Source organism: Gymnodraco acuticeps, unplaced genomic scaffold (assembly GCF_902827175.1).
Source record: "Gymnodraco acuticeps unplaced genomic scaffold, fGymAcu1.1, whole genome shotgun sequence".
Lineage (NCBI taxonomy): Eukaryota > Metazoa > Chordata > Actinopteri > Perciformes > Bathydraconidae > Gymnodraco > Gymnodraco acuticeps.
The window spans coordinates 5579-27135 of NW_022991597.1; the positions used below are offsets into that span (position 1 = coordinate 5579).

Sequence of the window (21557 nt, forward strand, 5' to 3'; positions counted from 1 at the left end):
TGGGCTATAAAGGAACTACAGCACGGTCACATGACTTCACGTCACCACCGCTAAGCTAAAGGTGGCTAATGTTGGGCTATAAAGGAACTACAGCACGGTCACATGACTTCACGTCACCACCGCTAAGCTAATGGAGGCTAATGTTGGGCTATAAAGGAACTACAGCACGGTCACATGACTTCACGTCACCACCGCTAAGCTAAAGGAGGCTAATGTTGGGCTATAAAGGAACTACAGCACGGTCACATGACTTCACCACCGCTAAGCTAAAGGAGGCTAATGTTGGGCTATAAAGGAACTACAGCACGGTCACATGACTTCACGTCACCACCGCTAAGCTAAAGGAGGCTAATGTTGGGCTATAAAGGAACTACAGCACGGTCACATGACTTCACGTCACCACCGCTAAGCTAAAGACAGCTAATGTTGGGCTATAAAGGAACTACAGCACGGTCACATGACTTCACGTCACCACCACTAAGCTAAAGACGGCTAATGTTGGGCTATAAAGGAACTACAGCACGGTCACATGACTTCACGTCACCACCGCTAAGCTAAAGGAGGCTAATGTTGGGCTATAAAGGAACTACAGCACGGTCACATGACTTCACGTCACCGTGTCAAGGAGGCAAGAGTAAACCCTCTCCTAAAGAAACCCACTCTCAACCCGTCTGATGTTATAAACTACAGGCCTGTCTCTCTCCTTCCGTCTAAAACACTTGAACGCGCTGTCTTTAAACAACTCTCCTGTTATCTCCATCAGAACAACCTTCTGGATCCGCACCAGTCTGGTTTCAACCCATGAGTCTGCTCTCCTGGACTGTAGCTCAGCCTCAGAGAGAAACACCTGCTCACCTGGCACACCTGCTCAGGTAGAGAGGAGCTGTGATTGGTTCATTCTGTTCTGACAGAGGGGAAGCCCCGCCCCTTCCTGTGTCCCCATGGGAACTTATTTCAGAGGAAACGTACGGCAGCGAGAGACGAACAGTTTATAGCGTTTGAATTGTTCCATGAATTCCACATCTGAGGTCTGGCCGTGTTAAGGATCCTCTTTCAGAGACTCTGTGTTAAACATGGAACACTTCAAACAGGACCAGGAAGGACTGCTCTCTCTCCGCTGAGCGTCAATATGTTTCTGTAATAAGGGCTCATGTTGGTCCACAGGAAGGGGCGGGGCTTCCCCTCTCTGTGAACGCTCTTCTTTTACTGATGACTCTGCTGTTTCTGTTCAGAGCCTGTCAGGCTGGAGGGAGGATCCAGTCGCTGTGAGGGAGACCTGGAGCTGAGAGGTGAGGGAGACCTGGAGCTGAGAGGTGAGGGAGACCTGGAGCTGAGAGGTGAGGGAGACTGGAGCTGAGAGGTGAGGGAGACTGGAGCTGAGAGGTGAGGGAGACCTGGAGCTGAGAGGTGAGGGAGACTGGAGCTGAGAGGTGAGGGAGACTGGAGCTGAGAGGTGAGGGAGACTGGAGCTGAGAGGTGAGGGAGACTGGAGCTGAGAGGTGAGGGAGACTGGAGCTGAGAGGTGAGGGAGACTGGAGCTGAGAGGTGAGGGAGACTGGAGCTGAGAGGTGAGGGAGACTGGAGCTGAGAGGTGAGGGAGACTGGAGCTGAGAGGTGAGGGAGACTGGAGCTGAGAGGTGAGGGAGACTGGAGCTGAGAGGTGAAGGAGACTGGAGCTGAGAGGTGAGGGAGACTGGAGCTGAGAGGTGAGGGAGACTGGAGCTGAGAGGTGAGGGAGACTGGAGCTGAGAGGTGAGGGAGACTGGAGCTGAGAGGTGAGGGAGACTGGAGCTGAGAGGTGAGGGAGACTGGAGCTGAGAGGTGAGGGAGACTGGTGAGGGAGACTGGAGCTGAGAGGTGAGGGAGACCTGGAGCTGAGAGGTGAGGGAGACCTGGAGCTGAGAGGTGAGGGAGACCTGGAGCTGAGAGGTGAGGGAGACCTGGAGCTGAGAGGTGAGGGAGACTGGAGCTGAGAGGTGAGGGAGACTGGAGCTGAGAGGTGAGGGAGACTGGAGACCAGTGTATATTTATGGAGACTGGAACCGGAAGGAAGCAGAAGTCGCCTGCAGAGATCTCGACTGTGGCTCTGCTATTTCCTAGTTTGACTCGATAACTAATATAAAGAAACTGGATTCTCTAAAATATTATTTATTGGTATCTCATAACTTGTGTAGAGGCAAACAAAAGGAACACTAAAAGGTGTTTCTGTAATTCAGCTTTTAGTGATATTTTTTATTTGGCATGAACAGAACATTTTTACATTTTCTTTTCAGGTTAGAAATTAAATTCCTTTCTTCAACAAATTCATTTGACTCCAGAAATTAAACAAAAAAAAAGCGAAGTATCTTCTGCTTCCCCGCTCAGAAGTCTTCCTGTCCTTAACGAGCTTCCTGTCTCTTAACGAGCTTCCTGTCCCTTAACAAGCTTCCTGTTAGTGGTTAAAGTCTTTAACGTCGTGCAGTATTCATCCTTTAATGACGGCGATCGGTCGCAGTTTGATCGCCTTCTGACTGATTCCTGCGTCGTGACACGTGTTCACAACGTCCGTCACGTTCTTGTACGATTCAGGAGCCTGAAGGAAACACGGGAGAAAAAATATATTAGTGTTTGCATAGTATGGAAGAAGATTAATGCCAAAGAGATGAAAAAAAAGAGAAAAATATTGAGAAACAAAGAAATCCATTGTTGTTTGCAAAGTACGGAAGCCAATTCACGCCAAAGATATTCCGAGGGAAGTTTAAAAGATAAAATGCTTGATTTGTTGCAACATATGGAAGACAATTAGTGCCAACGTGATGAAAAATAAAAGATCATTGAAAATAAATAACAAATCTGTCAATAAGAAATGTATACTGAAATTAAACTAATAACAATTTTAAGAAAGCGTGGATAATATCTAATGAGAAGGGTTAGGTGAGGATAAAGAGTTAGAAAATCACATTTCCGTAAAAAAAAAATACCATTTTAAATAAAAACTAGTGTAATATATATAAAAAATTACAAATATGAAATTATGATATTTGATTAAATTACAAAAAAAATTCAACAAAAGATTATTTTCTTGAAAACAAAACAGTTACGGAAGAGGTTTAGTGCCAATTTTGAGTCGCAAAAATAATATTCAAAAACGTTTTCCCGAAATGTTAGAGGTGACAAAGTCGCCGCCACAACCCAATAATTATTGAATTACTGATGTAAAAAATAACCCCTCCTCACCTCCTCCATGACGAGTTTTGGGGAGGCGACCCTGATGGCGATTCCTTGATCGGCGAGTTTGTCCAAAACGTCCTGGAAGCCGATGTTTCTGCGAGATTTCGCCCGGGACAGAGCGCGACCCTGAACACAACACAGGTACGGATCAAGTAATTATCAATTAATTATTAAAATATACTAGAATACAAATGTACAAGAATTAAAAGTGGAACATTTGAGAGAAAACTACAAATATTTCCTGGAAAAAAATGCCATTATTTTCCGAGTTTTTTTAAATTCCAAATATCAAATTTATGAGAAAGCAAATTAATTAAATTAGTTAAATCTCGTACGGCTCCGTGACAGGTGGTCCCGAAGGTCTCCGTCATGCCCTTCTCTGTGCCGGTCAGGACGTAGCTGCAGGTTCCCATCGTTCCTCCAATCAGAACCGGCTGTCCGGTGAGCTGAAACACAAACAGAAACAAAACATAAATTAACCAATTAACTCTCCGTCAGCTCGTTAAGATGCTTGTTAAGACTCTGGTTAACAGAAACATACATTTACCAATTAACTCTACGTTGGCTCGTTAAGACCCTCGTTAAGACCCTCGTTTAGACACTCGTTAAGACCCTTGTTTAGACACTCGTTACGACGCTTGTTAAGACCCTCGTTACGACGCTTGTTAAGACCCTCGTTAACAGGAACATCAATTAACCAATTAACTCTAACGTTAACTCGTTAACACCCTCGTTAAGACCCTTGTTAAGACTCTCGTTAAGCCTCTTGTTGTTAAGACCCTCGTTAAAACCCTTGTTCAGACTCCCGTTAAGACCCTCGTTGTTAAGACCCTCGTTGTTAAGACCCTCATTGTTAAGACCCCTCATTAAGATACTTAAGACCCTCGTCGTTAAGACCCTCGTTAAGACCCTCGTCGTTAAGACGCTCGTTTTAGACACTCGTTAAGACCCGTGTTTAGACACTCGTTACAACGCTTGTTAAGACCCTCGTTACGACGCTTGTTAAGACACTCGTTAACAGGAACATAAATTCACCAATTAACTCTACGTTAACTCGTTAACACCCTCGTTAAGACCCTTGTTAAGACTCTCGTTAAGCCCCTCATTAAGACCCCTCGTTAAGACCCTCGTTAAAACCCTTGTTCAGACCCTGAGGAAGACACTCGTTAACAGAATCAAATTCACAAATGAACTATCCGTCAGCTTGTTAAGACCCTCGTTAAGACCCTCGTTAAGAGGCGGTGTGATGCGTTCAGGGACCTGGTAGTCGACGGGGATGAGGGGGTGGTGGGGGGGGAAGGCTCGGGTGGACCCCTTGCGATGGATCAGGAGAGTTTTCTGCCTCCCGTCCACCATGTGCTCCTCCACTTTGGCGATGTTGTGAGAAACGTCGTAGATCACGTGCATGTCGAGGTCGTCCGGAGTCGTGACGAACACTTTGGCGAACGCCTGGAAATAAAGAGGAGGGGGGGGGGGGGTTAGGGAATGTTAGAAACATGTCCCTGGTCTCCGGCTTGATCTTCAGCCTCAGGATCCATGTATCTGTGATCCTCTCCAGAATGGAAGGAGTCATCACATACAGAGCATCAACTAGTTCCTGAACAGTGTCCTTCACATGCTGATATCAAGAGAGGGAGTTACACAGTCACAAGATGGAGGAGTAGAAAGCAGTATTCAATGTTTACTTCAGATTAGCTCCACGTCAGAAATGAGCATGCTTGATGTCTCTCTCCATAGAGGCTGAATCATCATGTTAATCACATAGCTATCATCTGCCTCAAACAGTCCTGATGCTCTTCTAGGTCATCACACATGCTGTGGATCATTGATCGTTGATCCAGGTAGAGGTGTGTGTGTATGTGTGTGTACCTGTCGGGTCAGGAAGGTCATGGAGGCTCTGTTGACCCAGGCGTAGTTCCCGGCGGCTGCCATGGCCTTCAGGTAGTCCTGGCCCTCGGGGGAGTGGATGCGAGCGCAGGCCAGCTGACGGTCGTTCACCACGATCTGATCGCGCTTCATCGCCTTCTCCATCGCCACCAACGCGTCTACAACCAGGAGAGTTACTTTAAAGTGTGAGTGTGTACTCACTGAAGAAGTCCTGTATGTGTGTGTCTCTCTGTGTGTCTGTGTGTGTCTCAGTGTGTGTGTGTGTGTGTGTGTGTGTGTGTGTGTCTGTATGTGTGTGTGCATGTGCGCCTCAGTGTCTGTATGTCTGTATGTGTCTCAGTGTGTGAGTGTGTGTGTGTGTGTACCTGTGGCCACCTGGTGTCCTAAGCCCCTGCTCCCGCTGTGTATCATCACACACACTTGTCCCTTGTGGTCGATTCCCATCTTCTTGGCTGCGTAGTCGTTGTAGATCTCTTCGACGACCTGGATCTCACAGTAATGGTTTCCAGCTCCCAGAGTTCCCAGCTGCAGAGAGAGGGACGGTTATTAATCAATTAATGAATACACCTGTAAATAAGGTGGGGATTGAGGGGGAGGTCTGTACCTGAGGAAGGCCTCTCTTCTTGGCTTTAGACGACACCTTGTTAGGATCGGCCTGAAGCATCCGTCCGTTCTCCTCACAGTGCTCCTTATCCTCCGCCCAGGCATAGCCCTCCCTCAGAGACCAGTCCACGCCCATCTCCAGAGCCTCCTCCAGGTCCCTACAGGTGAGAGACAGACAGGTGAGACAGGTAACATAGAGACCAGTCCACCCCCATCTCCAGAGCCTCCTCCAGGTCCCTACAGGTGAGAGACAGACAGGTGAGACAGGTAACATAGAGACCAGTCCACCCCCATCTCCAGAGCCTCCTCCAGGTCCCTACAGGTGAGAGACAGACAGGTAACATAGAGACCAGTCCACCCCCATCTCCAGAGCCTCCTCTAGGTTCCTACAGGTGAGAGACAGACAGGTGAGACAGGTAACATAGAGACCAGTCCACCCCCATCTCCAGAGCCTCCTCTAGGTTCCTACAGGTGAGAGACAGACAGGTGAGACAGGTAACATAGAGACTAGTCCACCCCCATCTCCAGAGCCTCCTCCAGGTTCCTACAGGTGAGAGACAGACAGGTAACATAGAGACCAGTCCACCCCCATCTCCAGAGCCTCCTCTAGGTTCCTACAGGTGAGAGACAGACAGGTGAGACAGGTAACATAGAGACTAGTCCACCCCCATCTCCAGAGCCTCCTCCAGGTCCCTACAGGTGAGAGACAGACAGGTGAGACAGGTAACATAGAGACTAGTCCACCCCCATCTACAGAGCCCCCTCCAGGTCCCTAATGAGAGACAGACATGTGAGAGACAGGTAACATAGAGACTAGTCCACCCCCATCTACAGAGCCCCCTCCAGGTCCCTAATGAGAGACAGACATGTGAGAGACAGGTAACATAGAGACTAGTCCACCCCCATCTCCAGAGCCTCCTCCAGGTCCCTAATGAGAGACAGACATGTGAGAGACAGGTAACATAGAGACTAGTCCACCCCCATCTCCAGAGCCCCCTCCAGGTCCCTAATGAGAGACAGACAGGTGAGACAGGTAACATAGAGACTAGTCCACCCCCATCTACAGAGCCTCCTCCAGGTCCCTAATGAGAGACAGACAGGTGAGACAGGTAACATAGAGACCAGTCCACCCCCATCTACAGAGCCCCCTCCAGGTCCCTAATGAGAGACAGACAAGTGAGAGACAGGTAACGTAGATCAATAAACCCCCATCTCCGGGTCTCTAAACACAGGTGAGACAGACAGGTGAGAGAAAGGTGAGACAGGTGAGAGGGGCAACAAAGAGACCAATAAACCCCCAGCCTCCTTCTGGTCCCAGACAGGAAAATTCAGGTATAAAAAGGTAAACTCAGGTGAGTTGTTCTTACTTGGCCCCCATGGGGATGACCCCCTTGGACCCCACCCCCACAGGAATGTGATCGAACAGAGCCTGAGCGAGCTGCTCCTTCACCGGCTGAACGTCGCTCTCATCCAGGTTCGTCCTGAGCAGCCGCACGCCGCAGTTAATGTCAAACCCGACACCGCCTGCAGGGGGCGACAGAGAGACACTTTATTATATTAATACTGTGTTAGCATCATTAATGAAGAACCCCACGCCGCCTGCAGGGGGCGACAGAGAGCCACTTTATTATATTAATACTGTGTTAGCATCATTAATGAAGAACCCCACGCCGCCTGCAGGGGGCGACAGAGAGGCACTTTATTATATTAATACTGTGTTAGCATCATTAATGAAGAACCCCACGCCGCCTGCAGGGGGCGACAGAGAGACACTTTATTATATTAATACTGTGTTAGCATCATTAATGAAGAACCCCACGCCCCCTGCAGGGGGCGACAGAGAGGCACTTTATTATATTAATACTGTGTTAGCATCATTAATGAAGAACCCCACGCCGCCTGCAGGGGGCGACAGAGAGCCACTTTATTATATTAATACTGTGTTAGCATCATTAATGAAGAACCCCACGCCGCCTGCAGGGGGCGACAGAGAGCCACTTTATTATATTAATACTGTGTTGGCATCATTAATGAAGAACCCCACGCCGCCTGCAGGGGGCGACAGAGAGACACTTTATTATATTAATACTGTGTTAGCATCATTAATGTCAAACCCCACGCCGCCTGCAGGGGGCGACAAAGAGCCCCTTTATTAAATGAATACTGTGTTAGCATCGTTTAGAGCTGCAGAATGAACAGGTAGAAAGTAACTCATTACACTGCACTACGAGAGAGAGATAAGTATACAATAATAATATTCCAAGAAAAACTCAGAATTTATGGCATAAAATTAAGGCTAAAAAAAAAAATTGCAAAACAATTTTAGATGTGTTTTGCTCGTAAATCTGGGACTTTAATCTTCTGAGAATGTTTAAATATTTTCTCGTAAATCAGTATGTTTTTCATCATTTTAATGTAAAAGAAACACACGTTTTTAAATTACATTATTCTCATACATTTGGGACTTTAGTCTCTGAGAATTTTTGATATTTTTAAGTCTGTTTTTCTTTGTACGTTTATTATTTTTATCTCGGAGGATATCAACGTTTTTTTCTCGTGAATTTACGAAGGTTATCTTGGATTTTCTAAAAAAAAATTCATCTTTGTACGAGAATAAAATAACATCGTATAAGTAAAGTTATAAAAGCGTGTTTACCTGGAGAAACCACGGAGTTGGGGTCGTTCATATCGAAGGCCGCCATGTTTCCGATCGCAAACCCGTATCCAGAGTGAACGTCCGGGAGACCGATGGACCTCTGAGGGCGAAATAAACAACGTACAATTCAGTGTGAAGCTTTAACGGTCCAATAAATCTAATATCTTTAATATGTATATATGCTTTACATTAATGTACACAATATCCAGTGCATGACATTAAGGATGTTGGGAGATGGCCATCTAAGCTAATTTACAGATGGCCCTGAGCCCAGTAGAGATTGCCCTGAAAAATGCTCGCGGACTAAATGACGCACGAAGGGTTTGGGGGGCCTCCCTCTAGAACATTTAGATTTGTGCAGGTCTTAGATGCTGTCTGGTTCTCTAGACTGAATTATAAGATGAACCACCACAATATTGTATTGTACAATTTCAATTTTATTCTTAATTTCACTTGTTTGTTTGTTCTTGTTTGTGTTTGCTCGCTTGCATGCCCTGCATAAGAAATACTAAAGTTGTTGATCAAGACACTTTCCATCTGATGAAGGCAAATGCCTTCCCAGATGTAAAAAAGTAGAAAACATTACATTCAGTTATAACTGCCAAAACAAACATTATTTACACTGTTATGGCCCCTGTTAAAAATGTTTGTAATGTTATCTACTGTAAGTTGGTCGAACGAATGCCTCCTCATCCGGAAGCTGACCGAGCAGACCGGAGCAACAGTCGAGAGGAGCCGAGTGTGCTTGGCATCCGCCAAGCACACAAAATGGCGACGTCAGAGTTCCCGTTAGCCGGCAAATCTAAATCTCTTCGGTCAAAATGTCCGGTCAAAATAATTTCCCTTTAGCGGAATACCGCTTCAGTTGCGCCACTTATGTGACAGACAAGAAGAGTATGTGACAGACATGAAGAGTCAACTCTAATGTCTAACACTTAATGTGGAGAAAGAGATGTCCTGGATGGTTGATTGTGCGTTGATCTGTTGGTAATGCCTCGGGGTTCCGGTGGGCATGTAAACAAATGCATAATGCTGCGCTATACTTTGCGGCCTCACCCAGTTGCATAGCGACGCTTATTGTTGAGGTGTCTTTTAATAAGCAGGTAGTCCTAGCATTAGCTAGAACTAGCTGGATCTGATCGATATGGACATAAACGCGAGTGAAGTCTAATCTGACGGGAGAGAGATCAGCTGCTGCTGACAGGTCGACACGCAGCTCTGCATGATCACATGCAGCGGTGAGCGGACAAAACACACACTTCAGGTTAGAATATCACACGTAGCTATTTTAGTTACCTCTCAAACTACCTGAACTAGTTATAGATATGTTTAGTTTTACTGTCGGGTCACTCATTACTGATCCGCGAGCTGCATGACACTGGCATAATAGATTGCCCGATCGGGCAACCAGCAGGTGAGGGTTCATTGCCCGAGCTAAATACTAGATGGCCCCGGGCCATCGGGCAGTCCTTAATGTCGAGCCCTGATATCTGTTTGTTTTTTTATTATTACTGCACATATTTTATTTTATTATATTGCATTGTAAATACTGCTATATTTTTGTATTTTTAATGTTATTATAGTGTTCTTATAATAGTTCTCTATCTGTGTTTTTTTTATTGTTGTTTTACTTTTATGTATGCACCACGACACCAAGTCAAATTCCTCGTACGTGTTAACCTACCTGGATATAAACCTGATTCTGATATGTTCATTTAATTCATTTCTTATTTTAAAGGTGGGGTAGGTCATTTTGGAGAAACCGGCTCGAGTGGCTAGAATTTGAAAATACACAGCCGGAACAAATCTGCCCCTTCCTCACAGAGCCCCTCCTCCAACACACACGAGCACATGACCAATGAGGGCAGAGATCAGTCTGTGCCCCGATGGAAGGCTGACAGGCAGGTAGGCCATCCAGTTACTTCAGCCGGCTCAGGTGATTGGTCGAGCTTTCTACAGCGCCACGGCTTCCACTGATGATGTTTTTGTATGGATTTATTGTCAAAGCACTTCTTGTATTCATCGCTATCGGATGTTAAGAGAATTCCATGGAATATAACAAGTGTTTCTGAAGGGAATCACCTACCCCACCTTCAACTGTAAATAATTGTATTAATCTCTAATCTGTGAATCTGTGCCGTTGTTCATCCTTATCCTGTTGCTGTTTAAACGACTGAATTTCCCCACAGGGATTAATAAAGGTTCATCTTATTTTATTTTATCTTAAATCCTCCAATTAATCTCGTTAAAACGATACTCACGTGTACGATGCCGGGCAGCGCCGCCACGTTCCCGATCTGCTTCATGGCGGGGAGAAACCCTCCGAAACCTGAAGAGCAGAAGCAATACATACATTTAAAGTTCATCTCTGCTGTGATTGAATAGCTCAATGTGTGAGGCGAACCGCAGCTGACCTCCTCCTTTACAGGCGTTACGAAGCTCCTCGAACATCAGCTTCTCCAGAGGCTCGTTCACGTAGAAGTTCCCCTCGACCTGACGCAAACAATCAAAAAGTATGTGTAATGTGTATTTGTAAAGGGCTTTGAGCATCTGGAAAAGCGCTATAATAAATGTAAGGAATTATTATTATTATTATTAAAACAACTCATTCAAATACAACGGTAACATGCTGTTTTCGTGGTTAATGGTAACGTGGAAGCTGAAGAACACTGGCTGCAGATGGTGTTTTAAATATGCACTGTTGGTTTAATTGATATTAATTATTCTAAAAGCTGCATTTTTTTAGGAAAAAGTGGAAAAACAAATCAGTTTCCAGCCAAATGAAGATGGAAATGTGTTGCTTTTCTTTGTTATATTTAGGTGAATATATATATACCAAAGACTGACACAACCTTACGTTTATTGTGTTATAATCTACTTATTGTTACTGTATAGTGTTATAAATATACATTTTGATGGTCTTGGAAATATTATGCCATGTTATTTTATTAGTGACACTTAACATGGTTAATTAAATACCGTTTAACTATTATGTAGGATGCATATGAAGTCAATAAATAGATTCTATTTTTAACATTTCCACATGTTTACTGATTCAATATTAGGACACACCCTTTAATAGCTACGTTATTAGTCATATTAAAGCTAATATTTGCACAACTGAGCTTCGTCAGCAGGTTTTAACTTTAATTTGCAGCTGATTTCAGGGGGTACTTTCACTGATTATTGTGCCTACATTAACACAAGTATTATGGTATGTTTATAGGCGTTTATCTGCAGGTTAAAGTCTACAGAACATGTGCTAACTGCCTGTATACATAACTGAGAGCTAACATGCTAACAGCTAAAAGTGTGTCTTACTTGCATGTTTGGAACAAAACCCTTTTTAATCCTCCAGGTGTTCTTCCCGATCTTGTCCAGGAACTGCAGCTCATCGTTATAACTGCGACTCATTGTTGTGGGGAGAATATATTAGATGTTTAAAGAGTTTAAATCTATTTTTATGCTGCGTTTCACCGGTTTGTTTAACGCCAAGTGTCAGTAGTCACTGAGGTACGGCAGCTCGGAAGCTATTTAAAGAAAACGCGTTTGGTTCTTTGGCATGATGTATGACATTTCTACTTAAGAAGAGCAGATGAATTGTGGGATTTTTATTGAAATTGAACACTCAATAGTATATGATATTATTTTATAAGTATTGAAGTCGGGAGGCAGTGTGTTGTAGTTAAAAACGTATCTTCTCGCTTGCCGTAGATGTAGTCAAATACATCGTAGTATAATTCGAGCCTTCAAGTACAAGCGGATGTTTGACTACTAGCCTTCAAAACAAAAGCTTGCTATCCGTTTTTGACGTTTATTTTCTTCAATATAACACATTTGAAAACGTGTATGTTATAATTATTTAATAAAGAGACTTTTCTACCATTTATTGAAAATATGAGATAAATTAACCATTTTTATTACCTTTGGGTTTGACACAAGGGGTTTATTTTGAAATTATCTTGGTTATGTGGCATGACGCATTACATTATTTAACTCTTTATGTAAAAGAAAAGCTTTTATAACCTTTAAGATATTGTTGAAACAGTCTAATTTAGTGGATTTTAAAGAAGTGATGTTAAAAACAGTTATTATGTTATCTAGAACCGGCGTGTTGTATAAAGAGCGATTCTACCCGCTTGCCGTAGTTGTAGTCAAACCAGTTGTAGAGAGAAGCTTGACTTCAAGTACAAGCTTCAAAACAAAAGCTTGCAATCATATTTTGTTCTTTCTTTCCCGTAAATTAACACATTTAAAGACATATATGTTACAATAATATATTAAAGAAAACATTCATAAAAAATATGTGATACATTTAGTGGTTTTACTACTTTAATTTGGGATATAATTCTAACATTGCTTTTACTTTGAAATTCCCAACCGGAACCTCTGTGTGTCAAACTGTATTTGTTTGAAGCTGTTTGTTTACAGATGCGATTTATCGGAGAAATGTCCTAAAACAAGCTGGACTGAATCGCTTTAATTCATCATGTAAGTATTTTACAGCTTTGGCAGCTTTTATAAACATAATGTTGGTTACATAAGTTAACTAACTAGCCTGGTATTCAGTTAGTTAGCTAGTAATGCTTCACTGTTACGCAGCAACTTTAAAAACGTTAGCGTTTTAGGAGAAACGAAAACGAAACGTTGCATTTTTTTCTTCTTAAATAACAAATCAAATTTGATGGAAAACGAAATATGTAATTAATTCTCCTTAAATAGCAAGCCATACTTTATAACAAACGTCTGCTTTAATCCATGAATTGGTGCCTGTTTTATTTCTATTGTATTTTGCATTAATGTGTTGTGGTTTTTCAAACGTTATGTTGCTAAGGTTAATTAACGGATTATTACATGTTATTAAATTAATTTAAATCTGGTTTTTGCGCCTAATTATTACATTTAGTCTGTTTTTAAGAGAATAAACCGGACTTAAAACAGCATTAATGACTCATCAGAAAATGTAAAAGTGGATATTTAATTAATTCTTATTAAATAACAAACTAGATATTATAACACACTTCTGATACATTTATTGAATTTGTGCCCATTTTATTTGTATTTATTTTGTATTAATGTGTTGTTGTTATTTGTCCTGTGTGGTTTTCCAAAGTGTAGCTTCCTATTGTTCATTAACTGAATATTAAAGGGGACCTATTCTGCAAAATCCTCTTCTCCATGTGTCCCCTCTGTGGAAAGAGACTCTGAAAGTTTCAGGAACAAAGATTCTCTCTCTTTTTGATCCATTTCTATAAAAACCTGTCTGAAAATGAGCTGATCAGATTTTGGCCACTTTGTGATGTCATAACGATGTTTTGGCTTGTGTTAGCCAATCAGCAACCAAGGTAACCCCCCCCCCCCCCCTCATGTTTCTTTGTCTCCAGAATGAAGCTGAGAGTTCGGATCCTGCGTCAGACGAGTCGCGTCGAATTATCCGGAGAAGATCCGAGTCTGAAGGACCTCTCGGATCTGATCAGAGAGACGCTGCTTTCTGCACATGGACTCAGGTCAGAGCATGGATGTGTAATAAGAACTGGATTCAGCGTGGGAGGCGGGGTCTCGTTCTTTCCTATGAGAGCTGCTCGTTGGCGCATGAAGACAAAATGGCCCAACTTTTGAGAGAGCGAAACGTCACGAAAGTATTCATATAATCCTATAATCCGTTGTTATTGTGCGTCCATGGGTAAAGGTAAATCTCATGTAGTGCTGAACTCGTCACGTGAACGTGCCGGGCGGCGCGGTCCCGTGGGTTAGACGCGCGTTCATAATGCCGAGGGAAATAACTCTCAGAATAACGTTATTAGCACATTTTACAACTTGAGGACCGAATGTTTTTAATAAGGGTGTTGGGAAAATATCACTCGACACTAGGGATGGGTATCGTTTGAAATTTATCGATTCCGATTTCGATTCCGGTTCTGCTTATCGATTCCGGTTCTTATCGATTCCCCGTTTCGATTCCAAAATTGTAAAATAAAGAGGTCAAACGTTTAGATAACAAAAATATATTTATTCTTAAAAGCTTTAACTGAAATTGTTACTAAAAAATATACATGCAATTCAAATGTATTGCACAATAGCTGTGCTTTATTTTAACTGAGCTATGCCTGTGGCAAGCTATTAACAGGCATTACACTGTGCCTTGTCTTTTTATTTTTTAGTGTAGTGGAGCCTCACTTCAGAGTGTTTACCGCGACCTATCTTTGGTGTTATGAAGTGACTGAGCTCGTGAAATGTCTACGGGAGGGCGGGGGAGCATCGCTGCGGGGCAACTGTGGACCTCTGTCGCCTGTCAGCGCAATTTATATGATGCCGTTTAAAAAAATGAAGGGCGGTGCCGGCCGTCAGCGTACGGAGCCGGCCGTCAACGGCCCGCTGACGACCGGCCGTTCTGTGATTCTCCAGGTCCGCCCTGTATTCCACCGGGTCACCGCAGCACCGCGGTGCAGACGGACCCGCTGGAATACAGGGTCTACCGCGTTTAGGAACCGTTAAGCAGAACCAAAATTGTGTATTTTGTATGGGTACCCGGTACCCGGCATTTTCTTATCGGTTCTCATCTGGAACCGAGTTTCGGTTCCCAACCCTACTCGACACCAGGTTGAGAATCAATGATCAGGTTCTAATTTATTCTTGCAAGAAGGATATGGGTTAACTCACACACATGAGGTATGTTGCTCAAAGGAACAGCAAAATACATCAGGCCTATATCGTCCAAAACACGGAGAGTAAAGCCGTAAAAGGACGGTGGCTGCGGGTGTCGGAATGTCAGCCGTAGGTGAAGGGGATGGGACAACTGGGTGGGTCATCTGTGACTTCTGGACTCCCAACAATGTGAGATAACATCGGAGACTGCCTCCTCAGAATAGGACAAACAGCCTGTCTTCTGTTATCATTCGAGGAGGCAGCAGCAAGGTCGTACAGTCTCAGAGCCACACATGATACCAGTGCATTAAAACAACCCACAGAGTGGAGACAACAGTATTTCTCCAACATATCCCTCCTGTTTAAACTACGGAATAACATAGAACTTGGAAAATACAAATGATTATAAAGATTAAAAATTCATATACAAAAGTACCCAAGCGGCTGAGGTAGGTGGATTTATAGGCACATGTTTTAATGTAATCCGAATGGATGCCATGGCCTAATTCTTTCTCTGTACATCGTCAGTTTCTATCACTCAGACCCGTTACTGTTTCCCTGCTAACGTCCCTATACAAGTGTTCACACTGGGTCGTTTATTTAGTTAAAAAAAACTATCCAACGATTTACAGACGTCTCTTTCCCCATGTAAGTCGATGGGGAAAAAGTGACTCCGGGCCCAGCGACTGTTACGGAAGTGTAGTACCGCCGTTTGTCCACAACGAATATTTTCCTCCGAGTCCGGCGCACTTCCCGGGGGCCTTGGAGTGTGCGCTCACAGAGCATGCGCCCCTTAAGGCCCGCCCCCGAGCTCCCACTCAGTACAATGAATGGAGAGAGAAAATAAATCTAGATTCAGCTTTTAGTGCATTTTACAACTTTAAGGACCTAATGATTCTATTAAGGGCTATCAGATAGGTATTTTATTTAGTTAAAAATAAATTATCCGCTGATTTACAGACGTCTCTTTCCATGTTAGTCAATGGGGGAAGTCTTTCTGGGCCGGGTGACGTCACGGACTGATACGGGAGTTGCAGTACTGCCGTTTGGCCACTACGAATGTTGGGCACAGAGCGCACTTCCCGGGGGCTCGGGTCAGACCCCAGAGAAAGGGCTATTTTATACCTGATTTACTTTCTCTATTCTACTGTTTATGATGTTTATACCTCTATACTGTTCATATTTGTAAAACAAACAGAAACAGTGCGAATGCAAAGAGATACGATTAATAAATAAATAAACAAATTATAATAATTCCCTATTTATTAAATTATTTAGACTTCTTTTCCTGTCTCCATGTTTTTTATTTTATTATTAAAGAAATATATATTATTGTTTAATTTCTTGGTAGTTTTTTTAATGTTGTATCTGTATGATTTATTAAATTAGAAGAACAACTCAAATATATTTTTTTAATGATAAAGAAAATATTGAGAAAAATCTGAGGAATTTCTCAGATTTCTGGGTTTTTCTCTCAAAAGATTCCGTCATCACTTCCTGCTCTAACGTCATCACTTCCTGCTCTAACGTCATCACTTCCTGCTCTAACGTCATCACTTCCTGCTCTAACGTCATCACTTCCTGCTCTAACGTCTCTCTCTGTGGCCTCAGGTCGGACAGTGCCTTCAGCTTGTCTCTGAACGGCTCCGAGCTGCTCTCTGTGGCCGGGACGACTTTGTCTTCCTGCGACATCGTGTCTGGAGATCTGATCTGCGTCCTGCTGCCGAACAACGACGGAACAAATCCTTCCAAGAACAAATCCTCCTGCAGCTCCAACACGCCCATCTACCAAAGCTGCTCCTCTTCATCCGCCTCATCATCATCTTCCTCATCTTTCACCTCCTGCAGCTCCTCCTCCTCCTTTAAATCCTGCAGCTCCTCCTCAGACAACCAGCAGTCGGCGGCCATGACCTCCATCCAGGTGAGAGTTACCTGTGGCATCATCTGATGAAACGTGCTTTATTGATCACGCAGTTTCCTCGTGTTATCGGCCGCTTGCTCCAACTTTTTTTTTTTAACAACCCAGCTAACGGGAAGTACACGGAGAAAACAACGGCAAAGAAACATGTTCCCCTGAACGTACAGTTAACGTTAATCTTCCAGCCCTACATTAAAAATGAATTATCTCTTTTTCAAGAGAGTCCTGGCCCAAGAAGTAGGGCTGCTCAATTAATCGTATTTTAATCGCGATTATGGCTTGCAACGATTACGAAAACAACGTAATCGAAATAAAGCGATTATTTTTTTATTATTACTTTTTTTTTAAATCAGTTGAGTTAAAGTTCAGGATAATCAACTCATAATGTTCACATTTTTTTCTCCAATAAATTGATGTTTTCAAAGTAAATGGATAATCGTTTTTAATAATCGTGATATCAATTATTGACCCAAATAATCGAGATTATGATTTTTGCCATAACCGAGCAGCCCTACCAAGAAGTGCTTTTTAGATGTCCCTGAATGTGAATCGTTGTGTGCATGAATGTTTCTGAGATTAAGGTACATTTGTTCTCTCTCCCTTTCAGCCCAGTGTTGTTCCTGCAGCAGCGGACCCCCCCATGGAGTTTTTTCCCCCCCGCCCCTGTACCTGGGACCCCCTGCTGTGCAGCGAGGCGTCGAGGGGGCAGGTTCCTCTCTCTCTGGAGCTCCTCCTCGTCTCCGCCCCCCCCTCCTGCCCAGCTGACGCCGTCATGGTGGCCGCTCACCTGCTGATGCTGGAGACGGGATTCCTGCCACAGGTGAGAGCCCGCAGACTCAACCACGCTAATCTACCCGGTTACAGGATGGGATTTAGAGAGAACTATATATACTTCAATTGGTGTGTGTGTGTGTGTGTGTGTGTGTGTGTAGGACTGTGCTAAAGGTCAGATGCCTGCAGGATGGAGGTCTCCTTCTGTCTATAAGCTGCAGTATTCTCACCCTCTGTGCGAAAACAGCCGAGTCATGGTGCTGGCAGTAACCATGGGCCCTGAACTCGTCATCAACGGTCAGTTTATTAATTATTTTACGAACGTTAGGAGGTCATAACATTTCATTATTGATTTTCTTTTTCTTCTGTGTTTCCCTGCAGCCACTCTGAAGGTGGGGGAGAAAGTGGACACGGTCCCTAAGCTGTGTGTGAAGCCGGACGGATTCCTCACCCCCCAGTGGAGAGGTGTTGTTATTACAGCTACTCTAATGCAGAGATGTGTGAAAATGATCATAATAATAATATATTAAATGTGTGTTTCAGGAGAAAGTGCAGCCGCTGCGTTCAAAGACCTGAGCAAACTGTCTCGTCTCTTCAAAGATCAGATTTCTTATCCTCTGATCGCTGCAGCTCGAGCAGGTACAGGACGTACACAAATATATATAACGTTATTTATTTATTAATTGGAGTGTGGTGTTTATTAATCAATATATAATCTTTATATTTGTCTGTTATCAGCGATGTCTCTCCCGGTGGTGTTCGGCCTCGCCGCTCTCCCCCCCGAGCTGCTGCTCAGAGTCCTCCGACTGCTCAACGTCCAATCAGTGCTCAGCGTTTCCTCCACCTGCAAACACCTGAACATCTGCTGCCAGGACGCGTCGCTGTGGAGGCACCTGGTGCACAGAGACCACACAGGTGAGACACTTTAATATCTCACCTGGTGCACAGAGACCTCACAGGTGAGACACTTTAATATCTCACCTGGTGCAGAGAGACCTCACAGGTGAGACACTTTAATATCTCACCTGGTGCACAGAGACCTCACAGGTGAGACACTTTAATATCTCACCTAGTGCAGAGAGACCTCACAGGTGAGACACTTTAATATCTCACCTGGTGCAGAGAGACCTCACAGGTGAGACACTTTAATATCTCACCTGGTGCACAGAGACCACACAGGTGAGACACTTTAATATCTCACCTGGTGCAGAGAGACCTCACAGGTGAGACACTTTAATATCTCACCTGGTGCAGAGAGACCTCACAGGTGAGACACTTTAATATCTCACCTGGTGTAGAGAGACCTCACAGGTGAGACACTTTAATATCTCACCTGGTGCAGAGAGACCTCACAGGTGAGACACTTTAATATCTCACCTGGTGCACAGAGACCTCACAGGTGAGACACTTTAATATCTCACCTGGTGCACAGAGACCTCACAGGTGAGACACTTTAATATCTCACCTGGTGCACAGAGACCTCACAGGTGAGACACTTTAATATCTCACCTGGTGCAGAGAGACCTCACAGGTGAGACACTTTAATATCTCACCTGGTGCAGAGAGACCTCACAGGTGAGACACTTTAATATCTCACCTGGTGCAGAGAGACCTCACAGGTGAGACACTTTAATATCTCACCTGGTGCACAGAGACCTCACAGGTGAGACACTTTAATATCTCACCTGGTGCACAGAGACCACACAGGTGAGACACTTTAATATCTCACCTGGTGCAGAGAGACCTCACAGGTGAGACACTTTAATATCTCACCTGGTGCAGAGAGACCTCACAGGTGAGACACTTTAATATCTCACCTGGTGCACAGAGACCACACAGGTGAGACACTTTAATATCTCACCTGGTGCAGAGAGACCTCACAGGTGAGACACTTTAATATCTCACCTGGTGCACAGAGACCTCACAGGTGAGACACTTTAATATCTCACCTGGTGCACAGAGACCTCACAGGTGAGACACTTTAATATCTCACCTGGTGCAGAGAGACCTCACAGGTGAGACACTTTAATATCTCACCTGGTGCACAGAGACCTCACAGGTGAGACACTTTAATATCTCACCTGGTGCAGAGAGACCTCACAGGTGAGACACTTTAATATCTCACCTGGTGCAGAGAGACCTCACAGGTGAGACACTTTAATATCTCACCTGGTGCACAGAGACCTCACAGGTGAGACACTTTAATATCTCACCTGGTGCACAGAGACCTCACAGGTGAGACACTTTAATATCTCACCTGGTGCAGAGAGACCTCACAGGTGAGACACTTTAATATCTCACCTGGTGCACAGAGACCACACAGGTGAGACACTTTAATATCTCACCTGGTGCACAGAGACCTCACAGGTGAGACACTTTAATATCTCACCTGGTGCACAGAGACCTCACAGGTGAGACACTTTAATATCTCACCTGGTGCACAGAGACCTCACAGGTGAGACACTTTAATATCTATCAATAATACCTGTATGGCCTCTTTGTGACATATATTAATATTTATTGAAATGTGTTTTCAGTTCGAGATGCCAGCAGAGACACGGACTGGAAAGAGGTGAGTCAAATATAATTCATTTTATATAAATAGTTGTGTATCTATATATATATATATATATATGTTGATCTAATTTATAACATATTTTATAGCAATTTCACAATAAAAAATGCAACCGTTTTTCTTTGTTTTCCCAGTTCTACAGAAAACACTACAAACAACGAAGGGAACGTCTTTGGCGTCACAATCACCCTCGTCTCCTCCCCCACCCCCACCCGATGCACCCCCACCCCCACCCGATGCACCCCCACCCCCACCCGATGCACCCCCCCCTCCCCCCAGGCATCATCGGGGGGGAATACGACCAGCGGCCCCTCCTCCTGCTGCCCCCCCGCCCCCGATACGACCCGATCCACGGCCCCCCCCCCCCCTCCAGACCTGCATCCCGGGAGACCCAGAGCCGCCTGGTGGAGGCCGGCTGACGTGAGGAGGGGCTTCATCTGAAGAGGGAATAAAGATGACAACAAATAAATCATTATGACCCTTATATTTAACATTAGCCTCAATGTTGAAGGTACTAATTCAGATAAAGCAGTTTTGTAACACATCTGAACATCAAGAGTCTTTATTTATAACTTATCACCCTCATAATTAACTTTAGCGTCAATGTTTAATTCAGATAAGTAGGGTCAGGGACGCGGGAAGTCAGTCAGGTTGGGGGTGCGGGTGCTAGTAGAGCCTCACAGCGGCGAAACTGTGGCGCGCTTACACTGTAGGTGCGCCACGTTTGGGGGTGCGAGGGGGGGGGTGCTGCAGCCCCCTGAGCACCCCCCCTTCCCGCGTCCATGAGTAGGGTTTGGTAACTTATTTGAATAAAACAAAGGGTTCATCTGACGACCGTCTTCTTAGAAATAAAACGGCACACATCTGAACATCAAGAGTCTTTATTTACAACTCATTATGACCCTTATAATTAACATTAGCGTCAATTTTAAAGGTAATAAATCAGATAAATCAGAACGGAGGGTTTTGTAACTTCTTTTAATAAAATAATCATTTCTATTTTGCCGTCTTTTATTATGTTTTTATTGGACCTCATTCTGCTCTGATTGGTTAGCTCTGTTGTGATTGGTCAGCCTACTCAGAGATGTCCCGCCCCTTTAGCCTATCACGTACAATGTGTTGAAGCACTAGCCAATAGGAGTGCAGGTGTTGCATAGTGATGTCACCGTGTTCCGAAAGTAAACAAAGGAGTCCAATGTTATTTACTGATATAATATATGTATTTTTTTTATTATTTTATACCAAATTTTGACTTTTTTATTTTATATATTTGACCTAAACTTAAATCAGAT

The 21557-nt window shown here is 44.0% G+C and overlaps 2 protein-coding genes across 3 annotated transcripts; one reads left to right on the forward strand and one right to left on the reverse strand.

Moving 5' to 3' along the window:
* Positions 1 to 2199: 2199 nt before the first annotated feature.
* rtcb (RNA 2',3'-cyclic phosphate and 5'-OH ligase) lies at positions 2200 to 11921 on the reverse strand. Its single transcript, XM_034197963.1, has 12 exons — positions 11678 to 11921; positions 10771 to 10849; positions 10618 to 10685; positions 8357 to 8456; positions 7068 to 7224; positions 5702 to 5858; positions 5463 to 5622; positions 5080 to 5255; positions 4471 to 4659; positions 3546 to 3656; positions 3217 to 3336; positions 2200 to 2572 (listed from the first exon to the last, which is right to left on the reverse strand). Exons 1-12 carry the CDS (start codon positions 11768 to 11770, stop codon positions 2465 to 2467), a joined length of 1518 nt encoding a protein of 505 aa, XP_034053854.1. The 5' UTR covers positions 11771 to 11921; the 3' UTR covers positions 2200 to 2464.
* An 801-nt stretch (positions 11922 to 12722) lies between these two features.
* Positions 12723 to 21264, forward strand: fbxo7 (F-box protein 7). Of its 2 annotated transcripts, none has more exons than XM_034197965.1 (10): positions 12723 to 12847; positions 13741 to 13863; positions 16613 to 16922; positions 17527 to 17739; positions 17852 to 17987; positions 18072 to 18155; positions 18237 to 18329; positions 18429 to 18605; positions 20228 to 20262; positions 20400 to 21264. In XM_034197965.1, exons 2-10 carry the CDS (start codon positions 13742 to 13744, stop codon positions 20682 to 20684), a joined length of 1455 nt encoding a protein of 484 aa, XP_034053856.1. In that variant the 5' UTR covers positions 12723 to 12847; position 13741; the 3' UTR covers positions 20685 to 21264. The 2 variants fall into 2 exon arrangements, with proteins under 2 accessions (XP_034053856.1, XP_034053855.1); XM_034197964.1 differs by having other exon boundaries at positions 12725 to 12847; positions 18234 to 18329.
* The last annotated feature ends 293 nt before the right edge of the window (positions 21265 to 21557 follow it).

Excerpts from the sequence above, each read along its gene's own strand:
- rtcb (XM_034197963.1), bottom strand. The coding sequence starts at position 11,770 with ATGAGTCGCAGTTATAACGATGAGCTGCAGTTCCTGGACAAGATCGGG. Across the intron at positions 5,623-5,701 it reads AGAAGAGAGGCCTTCCTCAG|CTGGGAACTCTGGGAGCTGG; the intron begins GTACAGACCTCC and ends CTCTCTCTGCAG. Across the intron at positions 3,337-3,545 it reads GGACCACCTGTCACGGAGCC|GGTCGCGCTCTGTCCCGGGC; the intron begins GTACGAGATTTA and ends TGTTGTGTTCAG.
- fbxo7 (XM_034197964.1), top strand. The coding sequence starts at position 13,742 with ATGAAGCTGAGAGTTCGGATCCTGCGTCAGACGAGTCGCGTCGAATTA. Across the intron at positions 17,988-18,071 it reads CCCTGAACTCGTCATCAACG|CCACTCTGAAGGTGGGGGAG; the intron begins GTCAGTTTATTA and ends GTTTCCCTGCAG. Across the intron at positions 20,263-20,399 it reads GAGACACGGACTGGAAAGAG|TTCTACAGAAAACACTACAA; the intron begins GTGAGTCAAATA and ends TTGTTTTCCCAG.